The sequence below is a fragment of the Tigriopus californicus genome, chromosome 10, assembly GCF_007210705.1.
Source record: "Tigriopus californicus strain San Diego chromosome 10, Tcal_SD_v2.1, whole genome shotgun sequence".
In the NCBI taxonomy this organism is placed as follows: Eukaryota; Metazoa; Arthropoda; class Copepoda; order Harpacticoida; family Harpacticidae; genus Tigriopus; species Tigriopus californicus.
Genome location: NC_081449.1, coordinates 15,261,159 through 15,278,864, shown reverse-complemented (window position 1 = coordinate 15,278,864; position 17,706 = coordinate 15,261,159). Strand labels below are relative to the sequence as shown.

At 44.2% G+C, this 17,706-nt stretch overlaps 2 protein-coding genes and 1 long non-coding RNA gene across 9 annotated transcripts; 1 reads left to right on the top strand and 2 right to left on the bottom strand.

Annotated features, from left to right (window-relative positions):
• Window positions 1-287: 287 nt before the first annotated feature.
• LOC131889684 (lamin-C-like) lies at window positions 288-12,010 on the bottom strand. Of its 6 annotated transcripts, XM_059238842.1 has the most exons (12): window positions 11,873-12,010; window positions 8,229-8,382; window positions 7,849-8,069; window positions 7,023-7,454; window positions 6,579-6,596; window positions 4,081-4,266; window positions 3,765-4,012; window positions 3,395-3,689; window positions 3,142-3,300; window positions 2,712-3,072; window positions 2,343-2,398; window positions 288-878 (listed from the first exon to the last, which is right to left on the bottom strand). In XM_059238842.1, the coding sequence occupies exons 2-11, from the start codon at window positions 8,365-8,367 to the stop codon at window positions 2,373-2,375; spliced, it is 2,085 nt and encodes a 694-aa protein (XP_059094825.1). In that variant the 5' UTR covers window positions 8,368-8,382; window positions 11,873-12,010; the 3' UTR covers window positions 288-878; window positions 2,343-2,372. The 6 variants fall into 6 exon arrangements, with proteins under 6 accessions (XP_059094825.1, XP_059094820.1, XP_059094823.1 ...); XM_059238837.1 differs by lacking the exon at window positions 2,343-2,398; XM_059238840.1 differs by lacking the exon at window positions 2,343-2,398 and having other exon boundaries at window positions 7,870-8,069.
• On the top strand, window positions 11,541-12,086 carry LOC131889687 (uncharacterized). The gene is made up of 2 exons (XR_009374219.1): window positions 11,541-11,880; window positions 11,956-12,086. It is a non-coding gene; the product is annotated as an uncharacterized LOC131889687 (long non-coding RNA).
• Window positions 12,087-13,562: 1,476 nt separating this feature from the next.
• LOC131889685 (uncharacterized) lies at window positions 13,563-17,706 on the bottom strand. 2 transcript variants are annotated; one of them, XM_059238844.1, is made up of 10 exons: window positions 17,584-17,706; window positions 17,313-17,430; window positions 17,118-17,222; window positions 16,881-17,046; window positions 16,408-16,818; window positions 16,100-16,327; window positions 14,979-15,077; window positions 14,500-14,711; window positions 14,251-14,398; window positions 13,563-14,171 (listed from the first exon to the last, which is right to left on the bottom strand). In XM_059238844.1, exons 2-10 carry the CDS (start codon window positions 17,414-17,416, stop codon window positions 13,959-13,961), a joined length of 1,686 nt encoding a protein of 561 aa, XP_059094827.1. In that variant the 5' UTR covers window positions 17,417-17,430; window positions 17,584-17,706; the 3' UTR covers window positions 13,563-13,958. The 2 variants fall into 2 exon arrangements, with proteins under 2 accessions (XP_059094827.1, XP_059094826.1); XM_059238843.1 differs by lacking the exon at window positions 17,584-17,706 and adding an exon at window positions 17,497-17,530.

The window sequence follows — 17,706 nt, the reverse complement described above, 5'->3', positions numbered from 1 at the left end:
TTCGATAGCTTCCATTACAATTTGCTTTACTGTGGGATTACTAATGATTTTATCATTGGAATTTTGTACGAGGTTGAATTGCAAAAGAATGTATAGGCTTTTCGAAAAGACAATTGGTTTAAGTTTTAGCTATCTTTAAATGGCCTAAATTGAAAGTTGAAAAATGCAGCTAGGACTGAAGTGCCCAAAGAAGGATTGACAAAAAATGTAGGATTTGCTGACGATTACGTTCAAAGCCCGTGATAATAAGAAGTGTCATTAAAATAATGTTCCTTCGTAGTGACGCATTTGTTATTGAAATGATTTATTGAAGTTTCTTCACAATAACAACAAGTCATTTGCCATTTTCTCTGATCATGGAAGACATATTTTGCAATAACGTAATCCTGCCAAATGTTTATCATTCTTTACTTTACTTTTGGGAGATATGATATATACGTAGAGATACTGAAGTCATCGTCATTGACCATAGCGTTTTTGTTGGGGCAGTATTTTGTCTTGAGACGAGTTGAAAAAGGGTTGAATCAAATCAAAGGAAGAAAATCTCGTCATCGACGAGATTGTGTTTTGTATGCGCGAGGAAAAATGTTGGATTTAAAATATAATTTACAATGCGGACGGGCTTCAACAGTGCACAACGAGAAGAATTAGTAAACACAAATGTTTTTGCAGGGTTCGTTCGTTTGTTTGTACACGTGATGAAGTTCTACACAATGATTATTATTGGAAAATACGAGTAGACGAGGCTTCATTCGGAATGAATTAAAGTTGAGTTTGAGAGACGGTGACTTTCCGTTGGAAACTCGACGACTCCTTCTTGTGCTCCACTTTGGTTCGCGAATGCGAATCACTGGAATCGCTCAGATCCAACGAACGATCTGCAATCAAACAAGCAACCAATCAAGATCTTTGTCCATATGCCCACAGTCTTTAGAGACTCCCGAGCTCACTTTAAGTTCACTACAAGTGTTATGGTATTCGGGACAGAACCAAGGTCAGGATGAGAACAATTTGAAGAAGGTAGATATAGACCTGAGGCCCATGATAGATTCCGAAGTTTTAATGAAAAGCCAGGAGGGAGTGAATATAATAGAAGCAACCGGAAAGCAAAACAAAAGGGAAACGATTCGGAAGGATTGATTTCATATTCAGTCCAATTTCAAAATGAATGTGCAAGTGATTGTGGTGTCACGAGTTCCGCAATTTTCTTATCTTCAAATTATTGGAACAGGGGAAAATCGAATTCGTTTGATGGAATCGTGGCAAGGGCTTCAAAAGTGAATGAATGGATAGGTATGAGACAGAGTGCAGGATGGGTTTGAAGAAGCCTGATCCTGTGAAATAATGATGGCAAAAGTTATCATGCCAAAACGGAATGGTAAATAGAGCGAGCAGGAAAATTGAAAAAAAAAACAATGTCCAATCACTTCAAACCTGATTCCAATTTTGATTTTCAACTCTTTTTCAATCGAGAGTTGGTTTCAGAATTTGCCAAAGGGCCAACGCTACTTTCCCATTAATTCCCTTCTAACATTAACAAGGTCAGGTCATTCGCGTCAAAATGAAATTGATTATATTACCTTGTAACAAAACTGTTCCAAAATCGGGGAAAAATACTATAAACATGATGCAGAGTCAATTTTGCACAGTTATGGGTCTGGCTAACCTCGAAAAAATGCTAAAAAAGTGTGTTTTTGTAATATGGTCAAAACGATTGAAGGAGGAACAAATGACACCAAAACCACTTATTCCCTATTCCTTTGTCTTCTAACATGTTTAATCATAGACATGTAAATCAATCTCTCTAATATGTGGATGATTCCTTTGGATATTGTATCGGACTTTGAAAAGGAAGACGGAAAGGCAAAGGTTTGTTAACAGACAAGTTCGAAATCATGACAATGATCTATTTCAAAAGCAGTTAGTGTTATGTCGCGTTATTGACCTAAGAACGGAATAAAACATGTGTTTTTTTTCTTCCAAAATTAGGTGGTTAAATATTGGTGACTGGCTTCTCTGGTCACAGCCAATGTGGTCAATCACGACAAGTATGTAAATACTGATTGGACAGAGTTGTAAAGTAACGGAAGGAATTTGAAATGACAAAACAAACACATGATTGGACATGTTTTCTTGAACTTATTTTAGAGGCTCATCCGCTTTTGCTTTTTGTTTTGTTTGATTGTTTGAACGAACAATGACTCCATCCAGTCAATTGTGAGTTTGCTTTCATTTCTGCCAGGGGCAAGGCGGATAAGGCGCTAAAACGTCGGCGACGACTGTTGTTGTCATTGTATAGAATGGATTTCAGTTCGGGTCAAAATGATGAACGATAGTCTTACTTGTTGCACCAAAGTCTCCTCGAATAGTAATTACTGGCTCGAATGCAACGAATAGGCTAAATGAAAGAAAAATCAAAAGAAACAAAATGATGAAGGTCAGTAAGTAAGTAGTCTATATTAGTTGAATAAAGGGAGGGGGAACGGGGAAGTAAATGAACCAACCACCCAGGGTGTTATTTTACAATATTTGATTGCTCTACAGCAGCGACCTCCAATCCAGGCGCACGCGCACATGGCACATGTCAGGGAGGTCGAACCGAGTTGGTGCGGGCAGAGAGCCATCAGCTGCGGCCACGGGTGGCTCAGCTTGGGCTGGTACTATGCACTCGGTGGTACTGTGTTCCCTAAAGAGCTCCAGTCAATGCTTACCCCCGAGACCGAGGCGGTCCTCTTCCGACTCAATGAGGCTCTTGAACACGGCAATCTCCATGTCGAGTTGGACCTTGAGATCCTGGAGGTTCTGGTACTCCTTGAGTTGATGGGCCAACTCGTCCAAAAGACGCTTGATTTCGTCATCCTTGGCGGCCATTTGGGCGCGATGGGCCGCCTTCTGGTCCTCCATATCCTGAGCTAGGTCGGCGATCTTTTGGTTCAGAGCCAGATTGGCGCCTTCCAGGTCGGAGACCTTGCTGATGAGGGCCTCAATGCGACCTCGAGACTCCTTCAGCTCTTGACTGGAACTGGCATTGGCTCCTCTCTCTTTAGTCAATTGACCTTGGAGATCTTGGATCTGCAAAATAGGCCAAACATTGACAAGGTTGTTGCTTCTTTTTTAATTTTAAGACGTTGGTTGGCGCACTCTGTTATCGTAAAGTTTGGCAAAGTCCTCTCTGCTCTGCTTCATCTGCTTGTCATACACCCCGCGAAGCTCCTCCAGAGCCTTTTGAAGACGAAGCTCGTACTCCTCTTGAAGTTTGCCATCCATTTCGTTGATTTCGATTTCCTTTCGATGCTTGACCTAGATTAATAAAGGAGAGAAAAAACATGATGTGAAAAAAACCCTTTCCTCGTGCCTCTCTTTATCTGAAACCCATTGCTCTGCTGTACTGTACCTCGGTCAATTCTTTCTCCAACAATTGGAGCTTGAACTTGAGATCCTCTTCCAATCGGGCACATTGGTTCTCCAGATCGGCCTTCTTGAGTTGCTCGTCGTCGAGAACGCGCTTCAAATCGGCCAATTTCTTCCTCAGAACGTCCAATTCGGGCAGGGCATCCTTCAGCTCGTCCTGAGCCCTTTGACGGTCTTGCTCCAACTTCTTCATTCGACTCGAGAGTTCTCGGACCTCGTCCTCCAATGCATTGGCATGATTATTTGCGTTCAAAAGGTCCCTATCCTTCTTGTTCAACCTGAGAAATATTAAATGTGATCAGGATTATTTGGAGTTTCCACTGGAAGGAATGTCTTGGCCTTCTTTGAGCTACCTTTCTTTGAGATCTTCGTTCTCGGATAGCAATCCCTCAGCTCCGACCTTGAGCTGGTTGTATTGTTTGTTCATGCTCTCCAGACCTCCCTTGAGATCATTGATTTGTTTGTCATAGATGTCCTTGACATTGGTGATCTCTTTGCTCTGGTACTCCTCGACGGTCCGAACTTGGTGGACCAGTTTGGCATTTTCTTGTTGCAGTTGCCGCACACGATCGATGTAACCAGCCAAGCGGTTGTTCAAGTTCTACGTACGTACATGGTGAGAAAACGATTTAGACACATCGAAATGAAATCGATCCACAAGCCTCTTACTTGAAGGGATTGCTTCTCCTCCTTCCTGGACAGGCGACTGGCCTCCGGATACTCGGGATTGGGATAGTTGTCCAAGCCCAGATCATGGAGGCTATTTGTGGACTTGTACCGCCCCGATTGGCTCGTTCCCGGCCGATGCATGGTCTCCACAATCCGTGTGATGTTCTCCGTCGACTTCTTCGTTTCCTGTAACATCCGAAACATTGCCGTTGGATACACAGACTCTCAGGGTTATTTAGTAAGCCAGCAACACAACAGAACAGCCCATCAGGATAGGATATGGTACACACTCATTTCCGAACATGCATTATTGTTCAACCTTCAGACCGTTCCCCGACCAACCTTGATGACAGTTGTTCTTGTTTTTATGTGGGTTGTGGTGGTTGTTCGTTTGACAACTGCACTCCGCATTCTGGGATTGCGGTGTTTGATAGCAGCAGTAGTAGCCAAAGAAGTCAAACTAGTCGTAGCGGGGATCTCGGGGATGTCAGGGATCTCGAGGATCTCGAGGATCTCGAGAGCGAGCGAGAGAGCGAAAGAGAGACACACAGCAAGAGAGAGCGACCCGGCCAACAGGAAAGAGAGAGCCCTCCTCTTTCTACAAATACGCGTCACTTTGATCACAATCACCGAGGAGTGTCCTTATTGGTCTTGGCCATTATGTCAAAAGGCACTTGAAATGTCCAAATGTGGCAAATCATGTTGCCTTCCGTCGTCGGGAGGACTCATGACAGACAAAAGTCTCAAATTCCTTTAAATCTCCTTCAAGTGAATGTTGATGACAGACTGAGTAAGCTCATGAAACACTCGTACTTAAGTTCTTCCACTCTATCATGGACCTCGTACAAGAAAAGAGGCTCGTGTTCATCTTGATGGGGTGGAAGTGGGGCGCAAGCTAGCACAAAAAGAAGCGGCATTCTTGCTCCTTTAGAGCCCGGTAAATTGTTGGTAAATCACGCCAAGCAAACAGTCATTCACTTTTGATCTCTGATGTGCTATTTGCTATGTTACGAGTTTTGAAGCACACTTAAAGTGCTCATTGATGCGGCGATAAAGTTGCATATATTTGAATACACAATGATTTTCCAGAACAAAAGTCTGGCTTCCAAACGAAGAACTTGGCAAACCGGACTCAACAGTATTTTTCCGCCTCCCACACCTAATTAAGAGACTATGAGTTTCCTTTTTCCGTCAGACGTGTGCAAATAGACGACGACAGCAAATACAACGTGGGCCTCATCAAGCACTGCACATGAATAAACTCTCTTCAAATTTGATGACTAAATCCCTACCTAATGAGGGGGTCTCTGAACAACAAGAAAGTAGAATTTCTGTTTTTCACTACCAAATTTCACCAGTGCCCCACTACAATTGCGGGCTCTAAGAGGAAGAAAACGATAGAAGGTGGGCCGTTTGCTCCAATTTCCCCCTGTGTATCTGACGTCCACAAAGTCACCTATTTGATGTACCAACCAAGCCCGACCCTGGAGTTGGGTTATTGGGAAACTACCGAAGTTGTAAATAATTGATTAATCAAGCTAATCCTATGGAAATGCAAAGGCACACGGTGCACACCCGAGGGGTGTCGGAACTTTGAGCCGACGCAACACCATTGGACATATGAGTGAGCTTGTGTGCATTTAATACGGACAAAAGGCACTCGCTCATTGAATTGAAATCTACGCTCTCTCTTTGGCTGCTTACGGAGGTACGTACTACTGTATTTTTTCCTTGGCTTTGAGGAAACTAGATACTTGCTCGCCGCTCTTGTGGGGATAAAAGCGACCTTGAATATTTCATCACATCAGGAAGATGAGGAACAACAAAAGGCCTTGTTCATGCTCCACTATGAGGTGAGCTGTTCATTATACAACACAACAGGTGCCAGGAATCAGAGATCAGATAAGGGATCAGGAGAACACTTGATTCACACAACGCTCGCTTTGAGCTATACAGCTCACTCCTCTCGATCACATGAACGTAATTGAGTACTAGGAACCACTCTCACATTCCGACCTATCCCGGAGAGTCGGATGTCAACTGTGGTTGATTGTGAAAATCGAAAGCACTTGTTCGTTAGTGAGGCTGACGGTATCATTAGATTGTTAGGCCATACCCAAGGTCAATATCACCAATGTCCCGATATTTTCAAGGTAGCCAAAGTGAAGGACAATGGAGAGAAACAGGCTGGTGGCGACCAGGACAATTACGTACTACATACGCAGATTCTCCCAATTAACACAGAACATGCATGTACAACAAAAGGCCACAATGGGTCAAGCAGCGTGTTTCCAATATTGGATGAAAAAATGCATAGCTAGACAGCCCACTTAATGAGGTAGAGAAAGGGAAATAGCAAAGGCAAATGATCCATTGAAGCACCCAAGCGATGGAGGCACTGAGAGAGCATCCATCCTCTTGGTGGAAGAGATTGCAAGAGTAACAAGTGCAAGCAAGTGAGGAATCGGACCGAGTTGAATCGGTTGGGGATCACCTACCTGGTCGTCTCGACCGTTCTACGGGAAAAAGAAAACGTGAAAGCATTTGAGGGAGATAACAGAGTTAAACTAGAAGTCTAGATCACCGAAATGAAATATAACACTTTTCCAGTTTTCCAATTGCCCAAGGCCCTCATTGATTAATGGTAAATGCTCCGAGTTAAAACCATGGCATGATGGATCTCGAGTCAGTGAAAAACACGACACACAGCCGAAGTTGCAATTGAGTGTTCAATCAAAATGCACCACCACAAGGACAGTCTGTCTGTCTTTTACAGGATCTTTAAAAACATACCAACTTCGACTGGCTGCGTTTCAAACGTACTGACATCGACCAATTCATTCGAGGTGCCTCACACGGTTAAGCGATTAATCCTAAACTTGGTGGGTGGTCGTCAAATCTGGCGAAAGCTAAAACATTTTCCTGCTGAACAACACCCTTACCTGAATAACGCGTCGAGTGGCGCTGTTGGAGCGGGGTCGGACGTCAAAGTTACTGAAGTCCGAGTTGCTGATCATATCGCGAACCGTGTCCTTCACCGACACCGGGTTCCCATCTTGGCGGGCCAACTGTCGGGCGGTCTCCTGCTGTTGTTGATACTGTTGGAGTTGTTGTTGACGAGCCCGCTCGGCAGCCTCTTGGCGGGCCCGATACTCTGCTTGTTGACGAGCAAAGTCCTGTTGCTTGTTCACGGCCGAGGGTGAGGTGGGCGTGTTCACTTGACTTCCCCCACTGAAACTGCCCGTGGCATGGGGCCCCTGAGCTCGTTGAAGTCGAGGCGAGGGCGTGGCGTTGCCGGGCGGGCCGAAGGTCGTGTTGAACGAGCGAGCCGAGCCGGATCGAGAAATGGGTTGTTGTCCAAGGGTGTCCCGCATCTGAAAACAGCCGGCGGGCGAAATTAGCCACGGGGGGGAAAAAGTGGGTGGGAGCGCATACCCATTTCCCCGAGAGATCTCGTACTCAAGTAGCGAAAGAGCCCGATAGCAGCAGTTGAGTGAGTGATGCGAAGGATATGAGGTTAATTACGATAGGAATCCAAGGGATTAGGAATGGAACTCAGAGAGGATCCAAACAACAGCAACAAGAGGCAAAATTAAATAGGAGCACGAACGATCGAATAGAACTACAAACACGTTACTAAACACAAACACAACAGGTATGTGAACCAAGGATCTGAGGGGAGAGGAGACCTTCATGAAGTGGGTTAATGAAAGGCCGTTCGGGTTGAGGATCGGAATGAGAACAAGGTGTAGGAATTTGGACGCTTACGATATCTAACGCATCACTTGCCCATGTCGAATCGGCCTCGCCAATGGAGGAGCTGTCCTCTACCTGAATATCGGGCATTTCTTCCTCTCGAAGAACCACCAACTTGATCTGATTACCAGCCTGCTTGATCACGGCTACCGCGTCGTCCACATTCCGCGGGGTCTTGGAATTGATCGTCACGATCTTGTCATTCTCACGGACGCCATACCGAGCGGCTTGACCTGCAAATAAGGGACGATTAAAGTGAAAGGGTCAACGACCAGCCTCTCTCTCTCCGTTCTTGCCAATTTTTCTTCTCTCTTTTATGGACGTTCAAAGTAACGGTGAGACACTCTTGGACAATGAAAGTGGTCAGTCCTTCAATCAGTCAGTTAGCTCACCTCCGGGAACAACTCGGGCCACAAAGATACCCGTGTCTTTCTCCTCGTATTTATCCAAACCACGATAGATCAAAGACAATCCGAATCCTCGGGATCCACGATCCACGGTTATGGTCCGTGGGCGAAGCTGAACCCCCATGGTGAAAATTTATTACTGCAAAAGAACGCAATCGCTTGATTCCTGACACAATGCTCAACACTTTGTCTCGAGGCCTTCTTTCTCTTAACAGCTTGCAACTGGGCATTGAAAGCTTAAAAGATAAAAAGCCAACAACGAGGGAAGCAAGCCTTCCTTATCTCTTCACTCTATCACATATCACTCACCCTAGACGTTTTGTTTGTTAAACCTTATTTTTTTATGTCTCTATCTTTTGCACTCAAAGCTTTTTCTATGAATGAGAAAGATGCCTGACCAAGATGTTGAAAACTCATTTATTTGACGGTTCTAGAAGCGTCCGCCAACCAACGTTTCCAAACAGGCCAATACACATGCATGCATGCACTCTTGGATTCGCCCAAGATAGAAGAGTTCGTCTTCAAAAACATCCCCAAAGAGTATTATCCAACCAACCAACCAACCAACCAGTCAGGGAGCCAGGTAGGCAGGCAATCGGATGGTAGCTGGTGGTGGTGACTGTATTCTACGGAATGTATGACTCGGATGTCCTGTCTCAGGTACTGTACTATTCGTTCGTATACTGACAGACTGTGTGTAGGGTAAGCCCCACTATGAAGGTACAGACATACATCGCACATAGACAATACCTGGCGCGCTCTCGAACGCGCCCTCGAACACAATGGATGATGCAAACTGGTTGTACCACATGGATAATTAATAGCTTCCCAACCAAAAATGACGCCTCACCAACAAGGATCAGTCACAATGTCAATGTACCGAACACATAGAGAAGCATCAAATCGGACGCAACTAAATCGGAATCCGAGGGGTGGGTACAAATTCACAAAAAAGTGATATGATATGTGAATGAGTCATGAGGCATTCGTGGAATTCACATTGGGCAATAAAAGATGATGGGAACAATAACTGCGTTTGATGACCAACTCGACGGATAGTCGCAAGGGAAATGTGACGTTGCATCAAATCTGAGCTGTAAATAAACACTGGCTTTGTGGCGAGATTGAAATCCAGCCCTGTCTGAGTGATGAATATTTGGAAATATTTAGAGTAATTGTGTGCGCATTATGCTCGTATTTCCACGACCTAAAATGCGATACTGCACGTGACCAAGTTGGTGAGGACTGGCGACTGTTGTTTTACGCGTCCTCGATTTTTATAAAGCACAGTTTGCATTCAATTTCAAGGTTTTGGGTCTGAATTAATGGATACTTGCCACATAATGAATCAATGTATATAACTACGTACGTACAAGCAAGGAAAGGGGAACGGAAATCTGGAAGAAATTCCCGAATCCCCCAATGAAGTGTTCCTGTTTAGGTCACAAAAGCTAACTGAACGCGAAGGGGAGTGGATTCAATGTTGCCATTCATGATTTTCGAATAGAGCTGGTTAATTTGACCAAGCCAGGGAAGAAGGATCTAGCCTAGTAGCGATTGTGAAACGCATTAGTTTTCTTTGTGGCTTGGAGAACGCCTCGAGATACTGGAAAACAACACAACAACAACAATAACAATTGGATGCCTTCCGGATGAACAAACTGGAACTAGGCCACAAACCAACAACCAAAGACACCTCTTGCCATGTTTCGACCGCGGATTTTGAAGCGAATGAGCACCGAAATGCAAACTTCAAAGGTCGCATTCTGTTGTGGAAAAATCAAAACCTGTGTTGTGGCCGGTTTCGCATGACTTGTCAATGGGAACAAGAACGACTTTCAGGTACGCGAGTGCGTATGACATTCGCGTAAACCGGTATAAGTCAGGTCTGCAGCCAATGGGTTCATTCGGTTTTCCAATTTGTTGTTCCAGCAAAAAGTGGAACCTTTTCAGTTTGAATTACTTGAGCGGGTCATTAGTTGAAACCAACTACAGTAAGGTATCAATAACTTTGTTCACAAGTTCAAATCTCCAAATCGGGCATGACTGGTCGTCGATTCTATAAGAGGTGTGTAATCTTTGTGGTATTTGGTTTTAGGAGTCATTGCGGTGTGACGCGTCAAGCAGGTGAAGAAGATGCCTGAATCAAACTCATGTTCATCCAGGTGCTTTCAATCACAATTCTTAGACCAAGTCAGACAAATTGCCAGACAGCAAACATTGCAATGGTTGCCGGCACTGGTTCCACTTTGAAGCCTCAATCCCGTCTATGGTAAGTAGATGTCTCTCATTTTCGTCAAGAGGCGATCCCTTCTCACCCTCGTCATTAGTGAGTGTCATGCTTCAGATGATCCAGCCGCAGGTTGTTCAACAAGAATATTCTCACGAAATACACCCTCCAGAAATCTTCTTCTAGTAGAACTCTTATGGTTTTTGCTGAGAACCCTCAAAAGGAGAAGACAAGGAGTTTCCTCTTTCCAGCCAAGCAAAGAAGAAATGCCATTCATTAAAAAGGGTCACGAAATACAATTCCTCTTTCATGAGGCCTCTCTGCCTTCGTCATGGTTCAAGATATGCCAACTTCCCATTTGAATAATCAAGCATGACACATCAGGGGTCTCCGGTTAGTATCGGAATCCCTCCTATCATCGCTTTCCCCACACTTATTCACTCACTCCCTGTAAGATATGTGGCCTCACAAAACAAAGGCACACAGCCTCTATACGTTTGCACGTCTGTTTAAAACAATTTTGTTCGGGCCATGATTCCGGATGGCGAAATGAAATTTGATCCGTGAATATCTCAATAACCTCTAGTTTGCTGGCTGGCTAAGCTCTGGAATATCTCTTCTCCTCGCTCGTATGAGAATGGAGAAGGAGAGAGAACATTGGTGATCGATCTGGTCAATGGCAGCCAACGAACATTGTTGTGGCTTGAAAATATGAAATAGTGAAAATCGAATTTCTACTCTTCAGCTGTGGTGAGGATGCTTCAATTTCTTGGCTTCATTGGGGCAAGAGAGTAGGTATCTTTCTTGAAATTCTACTTGGGCACTCTCTTTCAAATACCTTGGGGTTGACGGTTGGTTGGTGGGTTGTGGGTTGGTCTCTTTGCCTGCTGGCCTGCGTGTCTGTCTGTCTGTCTGTCTGTCTGTCTGTCTGTATGTATGAATGTATGTAGGAATGCGTTGGTTCATACACGGCTTGCACTTTCAAAATTCACTTGTGTTATGGAGTTGACCAATGGAATTTACGGCTCATGGAAATGAGTGAGCAAATTCAAATGGCGGCTGAATATGTGTGTCTGAAGGGCAAACGGGATATCCGATTGATAGAGGAAGTTGTTCGGGTTGAGAGATCAAATACTATTGTCATTGAACGTAAAGCTGACAATGATTCAAGAAATAGAAGGCGTCGTCAAGCAAAAAACAAAAAAAGGGACGATGAATGGAGGCTAGATACACAATGGGGTTTCTAGTTGAGGAAGTGTCATTGACTTTTCTTCCACCCTTTTGCTTTAGCTTCACAAGATGCACTTGAGTATTCACCCTCATTAATCTAGGGCCTGGCAATCGATTACCATGCATGGCAGATAGTAGTTGGCAGAAGAATGCTCTGCATATCTCTTACCTTCAAGTGTAAGTTGATTTTTGTTCAAAACTTTGTTCCACACTGCTAAACAAGATGCTTCAATCCTATCTGATCACAAACAGACACTCACTCACACACGTACACGCACACAGGTGAATAGGTGAGGTCGCAACGCAAGATTGAAGCACTCAACTCCGGGGTTTCAAACCGACGAGAGGAGTTGACTTGAGAGTCCCGACCAGAAATCAGAAAACAGCTTAACCGAAAAAAGTCCCCTCCACCACCACGGACGGATATTTCGAGCAAACGTCACTTCTCGGGGCCGGAGTACTGGTCCGGATTGGATTGATACTCCCCTTCACATCCACTATCCGCAGACTCAATGACCAACAACGACCCACGACGACGACTGCCTTGGGTGCGTGGAGAGGGTGGGTTCAAACCAAGTTCGGACCGCACTCCGCGCTCTGAAATCTCGGCCGAACCTATGCACGTACGTACTAGACCTCTCAGCGGGGCGCCGGTAACAAAGTACGAAGACGAGGCAGAGTTGCAGAGTTGCAGAGTGTAGAACTGCCTGAAAAGTCGGAATCAAGTGGAGATCGCAGGAGGTTGGAAATTCGAATGTCTACCCTCCGTGGCCGGGCCCAGAGGTCTCAAAGGCATCTCTTGGCTCTCATGCCTGGGCCGGGGACAGGTAAGTATGATACTACTGAGCTGGGCACAATGAGTGTGCCTGGCCATATGGAGAAGAAAGGAAGCCAAGGAGCGAGCGAGCGACAGCCTCGCATGGAGCGCAAGAGGATTCTTCAAAAAGCCAGGTATATTGTGTTTTGTGCCTATCGACTCGTACTGAGTGATGGCTGCTGCAAGCTTGACGATGTGCAGCAATGAAGAGAAGGGGATCTTTCCTCGAAGGGTACCTTTGAAGAGGCCACATCGGTAGGTCTGCACATCGTGTATGTGGTTCAAGGGGTAGCGGGTTTTCAAGCCAGGCAGATTCTCAACGAATTGAAAGTTGAAAGATCAAAATGGGTGTGACTCGTTGCGAAAGTAGACCAGAACAAGAGGAACACGCCCTGTATAGATCTAGAGATGGCTCAAGGAATGTGAAACGGCCTTGACGAGGCCATTTGCTAGATTGGAGGTGTTATTGACCATTGTCACTACGACGGGGACAATTTCATCATGAAAGGCCAGAGAGGAATAATAACAAGGCTGAAGGAATATTCTGGAAAGGAAAGGGAGACCCCGTTGCTCCTAAACAAGAAATTAACTCAAACATGGTTATGCATGATTATGCATGTGAGCACGTTTAGAAACCAGAAAAACAAAGATCGCACGATGACATTTTAGAGAGCATAATCTGCACTTTCGCTTTCAAGTACTCAAGACCATGATTTATGCCAATGATTATTAGAGGACACCTCATCCTACAATTTAAGGAATTGGATTGCATGGATGTACCTGTTCAAAGCCATTAGGTTTTCCTGACGAATGCGACCTATTCAAACCGATTTTAGACCGAACTCCCAAAGCGAAAAGAACCTCAAACGAGGTAAAGGCAATCTTTTGAAATATGCTGTAAATGAAAATGTCCCCTGAGGCGAAGTTGATCCTCTTATTTGTCTGGTTTCAAAAGCATAAGGTCTAAAGAAGCAAAAGCACAAACTTCTATCTGGGAGGCATTGCAAAGCATGTCTTAGATTACAAGGTTGGTAGTGTAAAATTCAGTTGAGGCATATGGTTTATGTCGACTGATCAAATGATAGGGCATCAAAATATTTAACGATATCTGGTGCACACGAAATTTCAGACAGATGTTCGGAAAAGGCATTTTCGTTTCTACGGAGACAGTTGAGGTTTCATGATTATGGTTTAAAGTTCCGTTGGGACGTGCGTCTTTTACGAATTCCATTTCTGTCACAATTGATACCAATCTGATGTTGATTCTCATCCATTCGTTTTTCAGTAAATATTCTCTTCAGGGTCAAGTTGTTTCCCAAGCAGTATCTTATCTATTGCATGATATTACATTTCACCCATGGAAAGCAGAGGCTAAATTCCGTAGGCAATATCTGGACTACGGAAGCGTCTAAAGCAATGGCAATTCACACTCAGCATTTTAATGAGCCGCCATTCTTGAATGAAACACGGGACGGTGGATATCAGTGTCCTCGAAGTTAATTTGATGTTTGGCCCATTCACGCATCTCGCGTCGGACCAACTTGCCAACCGAATTTCGAGGAATTTGATCACGGAAAATGATGTCGCCTCGAATCTTTTTATAATCCGTCACCTCGTTGTTCACAAAGTTTCGCAGCTCTGCCTCGCTAGCCTAAAATAGTGTTCGTGAAACAATGATCAAAAACTAGTTTCCTTCAGTTCATTAACTCAACTTTAGCCTTGAACCTTACCCTCCTGCCAGGCTTAATCACCACCACTGCAGAAATCAATTCCTGGACTTCGTCGTCATGTTTCCCAAAAACCAAGCATTCCTGGACTGCTGGGTGTCTTTGCATGATATCCTCCAGTTCAGTGGGAGCTACATGGTTATTCTTGTACCTAAGAAGATTTGAAAAAGAAACAAGCACTGGCATAGCTAGCTTCATGTTTCCTAAATTTGCCAGTATTGATAGCCACAAAAAATCTGCACAAGACCTTACTTCATGATTTCTTTCAGGCGATCCACATAGTAGATGTCTCCGTCCGGGGTGTAATAAACCAAGTCTCCGGAATGGCAAAAGCCTTCAAAATCAAAGAAAGCCGCATTGTCCTTGGGGCGGTTGTAGTAACCTTTCATGACCACTGCCGATTTGTAGCATAGTTCGCCCTCTTCATGAGGAGCACAACGTTCACCAGTGATGACATTTTCCACCTAGTCATACAACGATAATCATTATTGGTCATCAATATCAGGGTTTCTCATTAAAAGAAAGGGATCACCGTCTCCACTCCCTTAGTCAAAGTGAGCAATTCGTTACTCCAGTGAGCTAAGTGGTAAGTGGCCGTTAACTAGTTGAGTTGGTTGGGCAGTTTTCAGATGACGGGCTACAGATGCTGAGCAAACTTTCTCTCATGATCTTATTTTCACGGGTCGGGGTCCTGATTTACGTCAAACATAGTTTTTCATGCAATATCTTACCTTCATACGCACTCCAGGCAAAATCGAGCCAAGAGACGTACAAGACATGCCTAAGGTCATTATTCCACCTTCAGTTTGTCCATAGATATTCAAAACTCCCTGGAAAGCAAACAGCGATCATTATCTTTTCCACTTTAGAGCTCAAATGCGGGTCAAGCAACATCTTTTAGCGCTGAACCATAGGGAGAAAAAAGTCCTTTTGCCCCAGTTTTTCCACTAATGGCAGGAAAATATGTCAATTCTCAGGCATGTCATAACGTTTGATAACGTATTTTATGACTTATTTCGATATTATTTCTTTCCGCCTGAAATTACATCTTAAATAAAAGCCATTTTCTAAAAATTTCCAACTCTTGATTATCAAGGTTTGACCCTTTTACATATGAAGTAGCTTGTGTTATCAAATCAAGAATAATTTTGACTGGGAAAAACGGATAAGCAACCAGCATCTTTTTCCGAGTTTCCATTTTAACAGGCAGATGGCAAAGCATGGCGGGGTAACTTGACAATTTCTCAACCCTGAGCTGCTCGATGTCGTGTCGGCCGGGTGACCACTCGGTTGGCTAAAAAGTGCGATAAATTTGTTTGTGATTAATTCCACAGAGACCATCTCTTGTTTTGTTGAGCCAAAAGAGAGTCTGTTTGTCCGACACCCACTGAAGTCTGATATTTTGCATTAGTCGACAAGAAATTTAAAAAAAAAACACTTAGTTCCAATGCAAGGGAAATGACAACCCTTGTTGGTACTTTCTTGTTAGATGTGACTTTTTTATGAGGTAGGTACACACAAATCCCTCTTGTCACCATTCGGTCAAAATAATCCCAATGTGTCAGCTCTCTTGGCCCATACTTAATGTGAGACTAATGCCAATGCATCTATGTTTGTGTCGACAATTTATGTTGCCAATAACAATGCTTGTGGCAACGGTCGAAAAAGCAAAAAAAACGACAAGATCTAGAAAGATTTAGACACAACACCGAAAACATATTTGCATTTTTTCGATCCACACTTTTCTCTTTGAGTTAGCATAATGTAGGTTGCATTGAGCAGTAACTCGATTCTAGTAAAGAGCATTGGTGTATCACGACCATTTGCAAATTCAAAGGAGCAAAACACTCACCTTGAGATTGGGACACTTTTTTCGGAATGACGCCTCGCAAGATTGAGGCACAGCGGCCCCTGCGGGTGCAATGTACTCCAAAGAGGCCAAATCGTCCGGGTTCGCATTGGCCAACAACTCAGACTCGGCTAATTGGACGTAATGGTGAGTGCCAATGGCAATTGACTTGGGCTTGGCCTTGATTATGCTGTTCAGAAGGTGTTCCAATTGGAAACCCGGTCCAAACATCTGTTCCAGGAAGAAACACACACCTTGCTTAAAAAGTGTGATTGCTTTCAAGGAAAATAACACCTTAAACGCCTTCTCACGTGGTAAACACACTGATGCCGTGTAAATGCTAACATCGAAGCCAAAAACCCGCCCACGTGAAAGAAACACGTTGAGATCACGATATTTGTCTTAGGGACGAGGAAGTTCGTAGTGATTCCGCCCATGCGCAGCGCGGAAACATGAGTGTGACAAATGGCTTTGGGGTGTCCGGTGGTCCCCGAGGACCAGAAAATGAGAGGAACATCGCTCTTGGTATCCACATCAACTGGATCCGGACACTGAACGGGGTCGATGTTCTTGAGGGTGGCGAAGAGGTTTTCAAACTCGTCGTTAACCCCCAAACAGAATGTTTGGATATCTTGTGGTCGTTTCGTTAGTTTTAAGGCTTCCACAGCCAAATGTTTGGTCTCTGGACAACATATTAGAAATCGGGTCGACAGAGTGCTGAGCTGAAACCAACGCAATGCAACGTATAGATTTGACATGGTGTCCATCCCATTGAATGTTTTACCTGTTCGGCGACAGCTCTTGGTTCCAAATTGACATCACCTGCACTGACGCAACCGCCCAAAATCCAAGCGCCAAAACAAATGGGAAAAGTCATATTATGGTTCCCAATGAGTAAATGAACCACGTGACCCATCTTGAGCCCACATTGTTCCAAGAAGGCACCAAATCTGATAAAGGTCGCATTTAGGGGTAGTTGTCACCCTCTTAACATGTCATGGCTTGATCTGATGCTCTTTACCGTTTTCCGTAGTTTAAGGCATCTACTCCAGTAAGTTTTTCACCGGTTAGCACATTGTTCAGCACAACCCAATCTTCATCATCGTCAATGGATGCTTCCATGGCCCTTTAAGCAGTGAAATGACCGTGATTTAGAGTGACGTTTTCAAGGGCAAAAATAGCAGGTACTTGTTAAAGAGAAATAATGAGGCGTTACCTGCTGATCTCTTGATATATGGATCCTCGAACAGGTTCGATTTCGTGGGGAATGGCCATCCCAGAGGTGAGGATTCGGTCCTTTACTTGGTTTTTGACATTCATGTCGAATTTGAGATCTGAAATACAATTACCCATGTTGAATACAAACACTCAAGTACAATTGTTTGCGTGCATAAACTGACGAGGGTGGGAAATGGTCATGGGTGAAAATTTCTGGAAACGAGATAACACTCCTGTTTCAAGGGGCCAAGAAATCAACCCTGTGGTACCTGTTACCCTCTAATCGCACTTTCGCAAGAATCAGTCACAAATTGAACAAAAATCACTTGGGTACCTTCAACGTGTATTTTGAAACAGTGAGGCAAATCGGGAAGGAATAGAAGATAGAAAAA

Bases quoted from the DNA above. Each gene is read 5' to 3' on its own strand.
- LOC131889684 (XM_059238837.1), bottom strand. From the start codon at position 8,367: ATGGGGGTTCAGCTTCGCCCACGGACCATAACCGTGGATCGTGGATCC. The intron at 7,455-7,848 runs GTAAGCGTCCAA...GGCTGTTTTCAG, and splicing joins CAAGTGATGCGTTAGATATC to ATGCGGGACACCCTTGGACA. The intron at 3,073-3,141 runs GTGCGCCAACCA...CCTATTTTGCAG, and splicing joins CCAAACTTTACGATAACAGA to ATCCAAGATCTCCAAGGTCA.
- LOC131889685 (XM_059238843.1), bottom strand. The intron at 17,223-17,312 runs GTAACGCCTCAT...CACTGCTTAAAG, and splicing joins ATATATCAAGAGATCAGCAG to GGCCATGGAAGCATCCATTG. The intron at 14,712-14,978 runs GTAAGATATTGC...TTGTATGACTAG, and splicing joins TGCCTGGAGTGCGTATGAAG to GTGGAAAATGTCATCACTGG.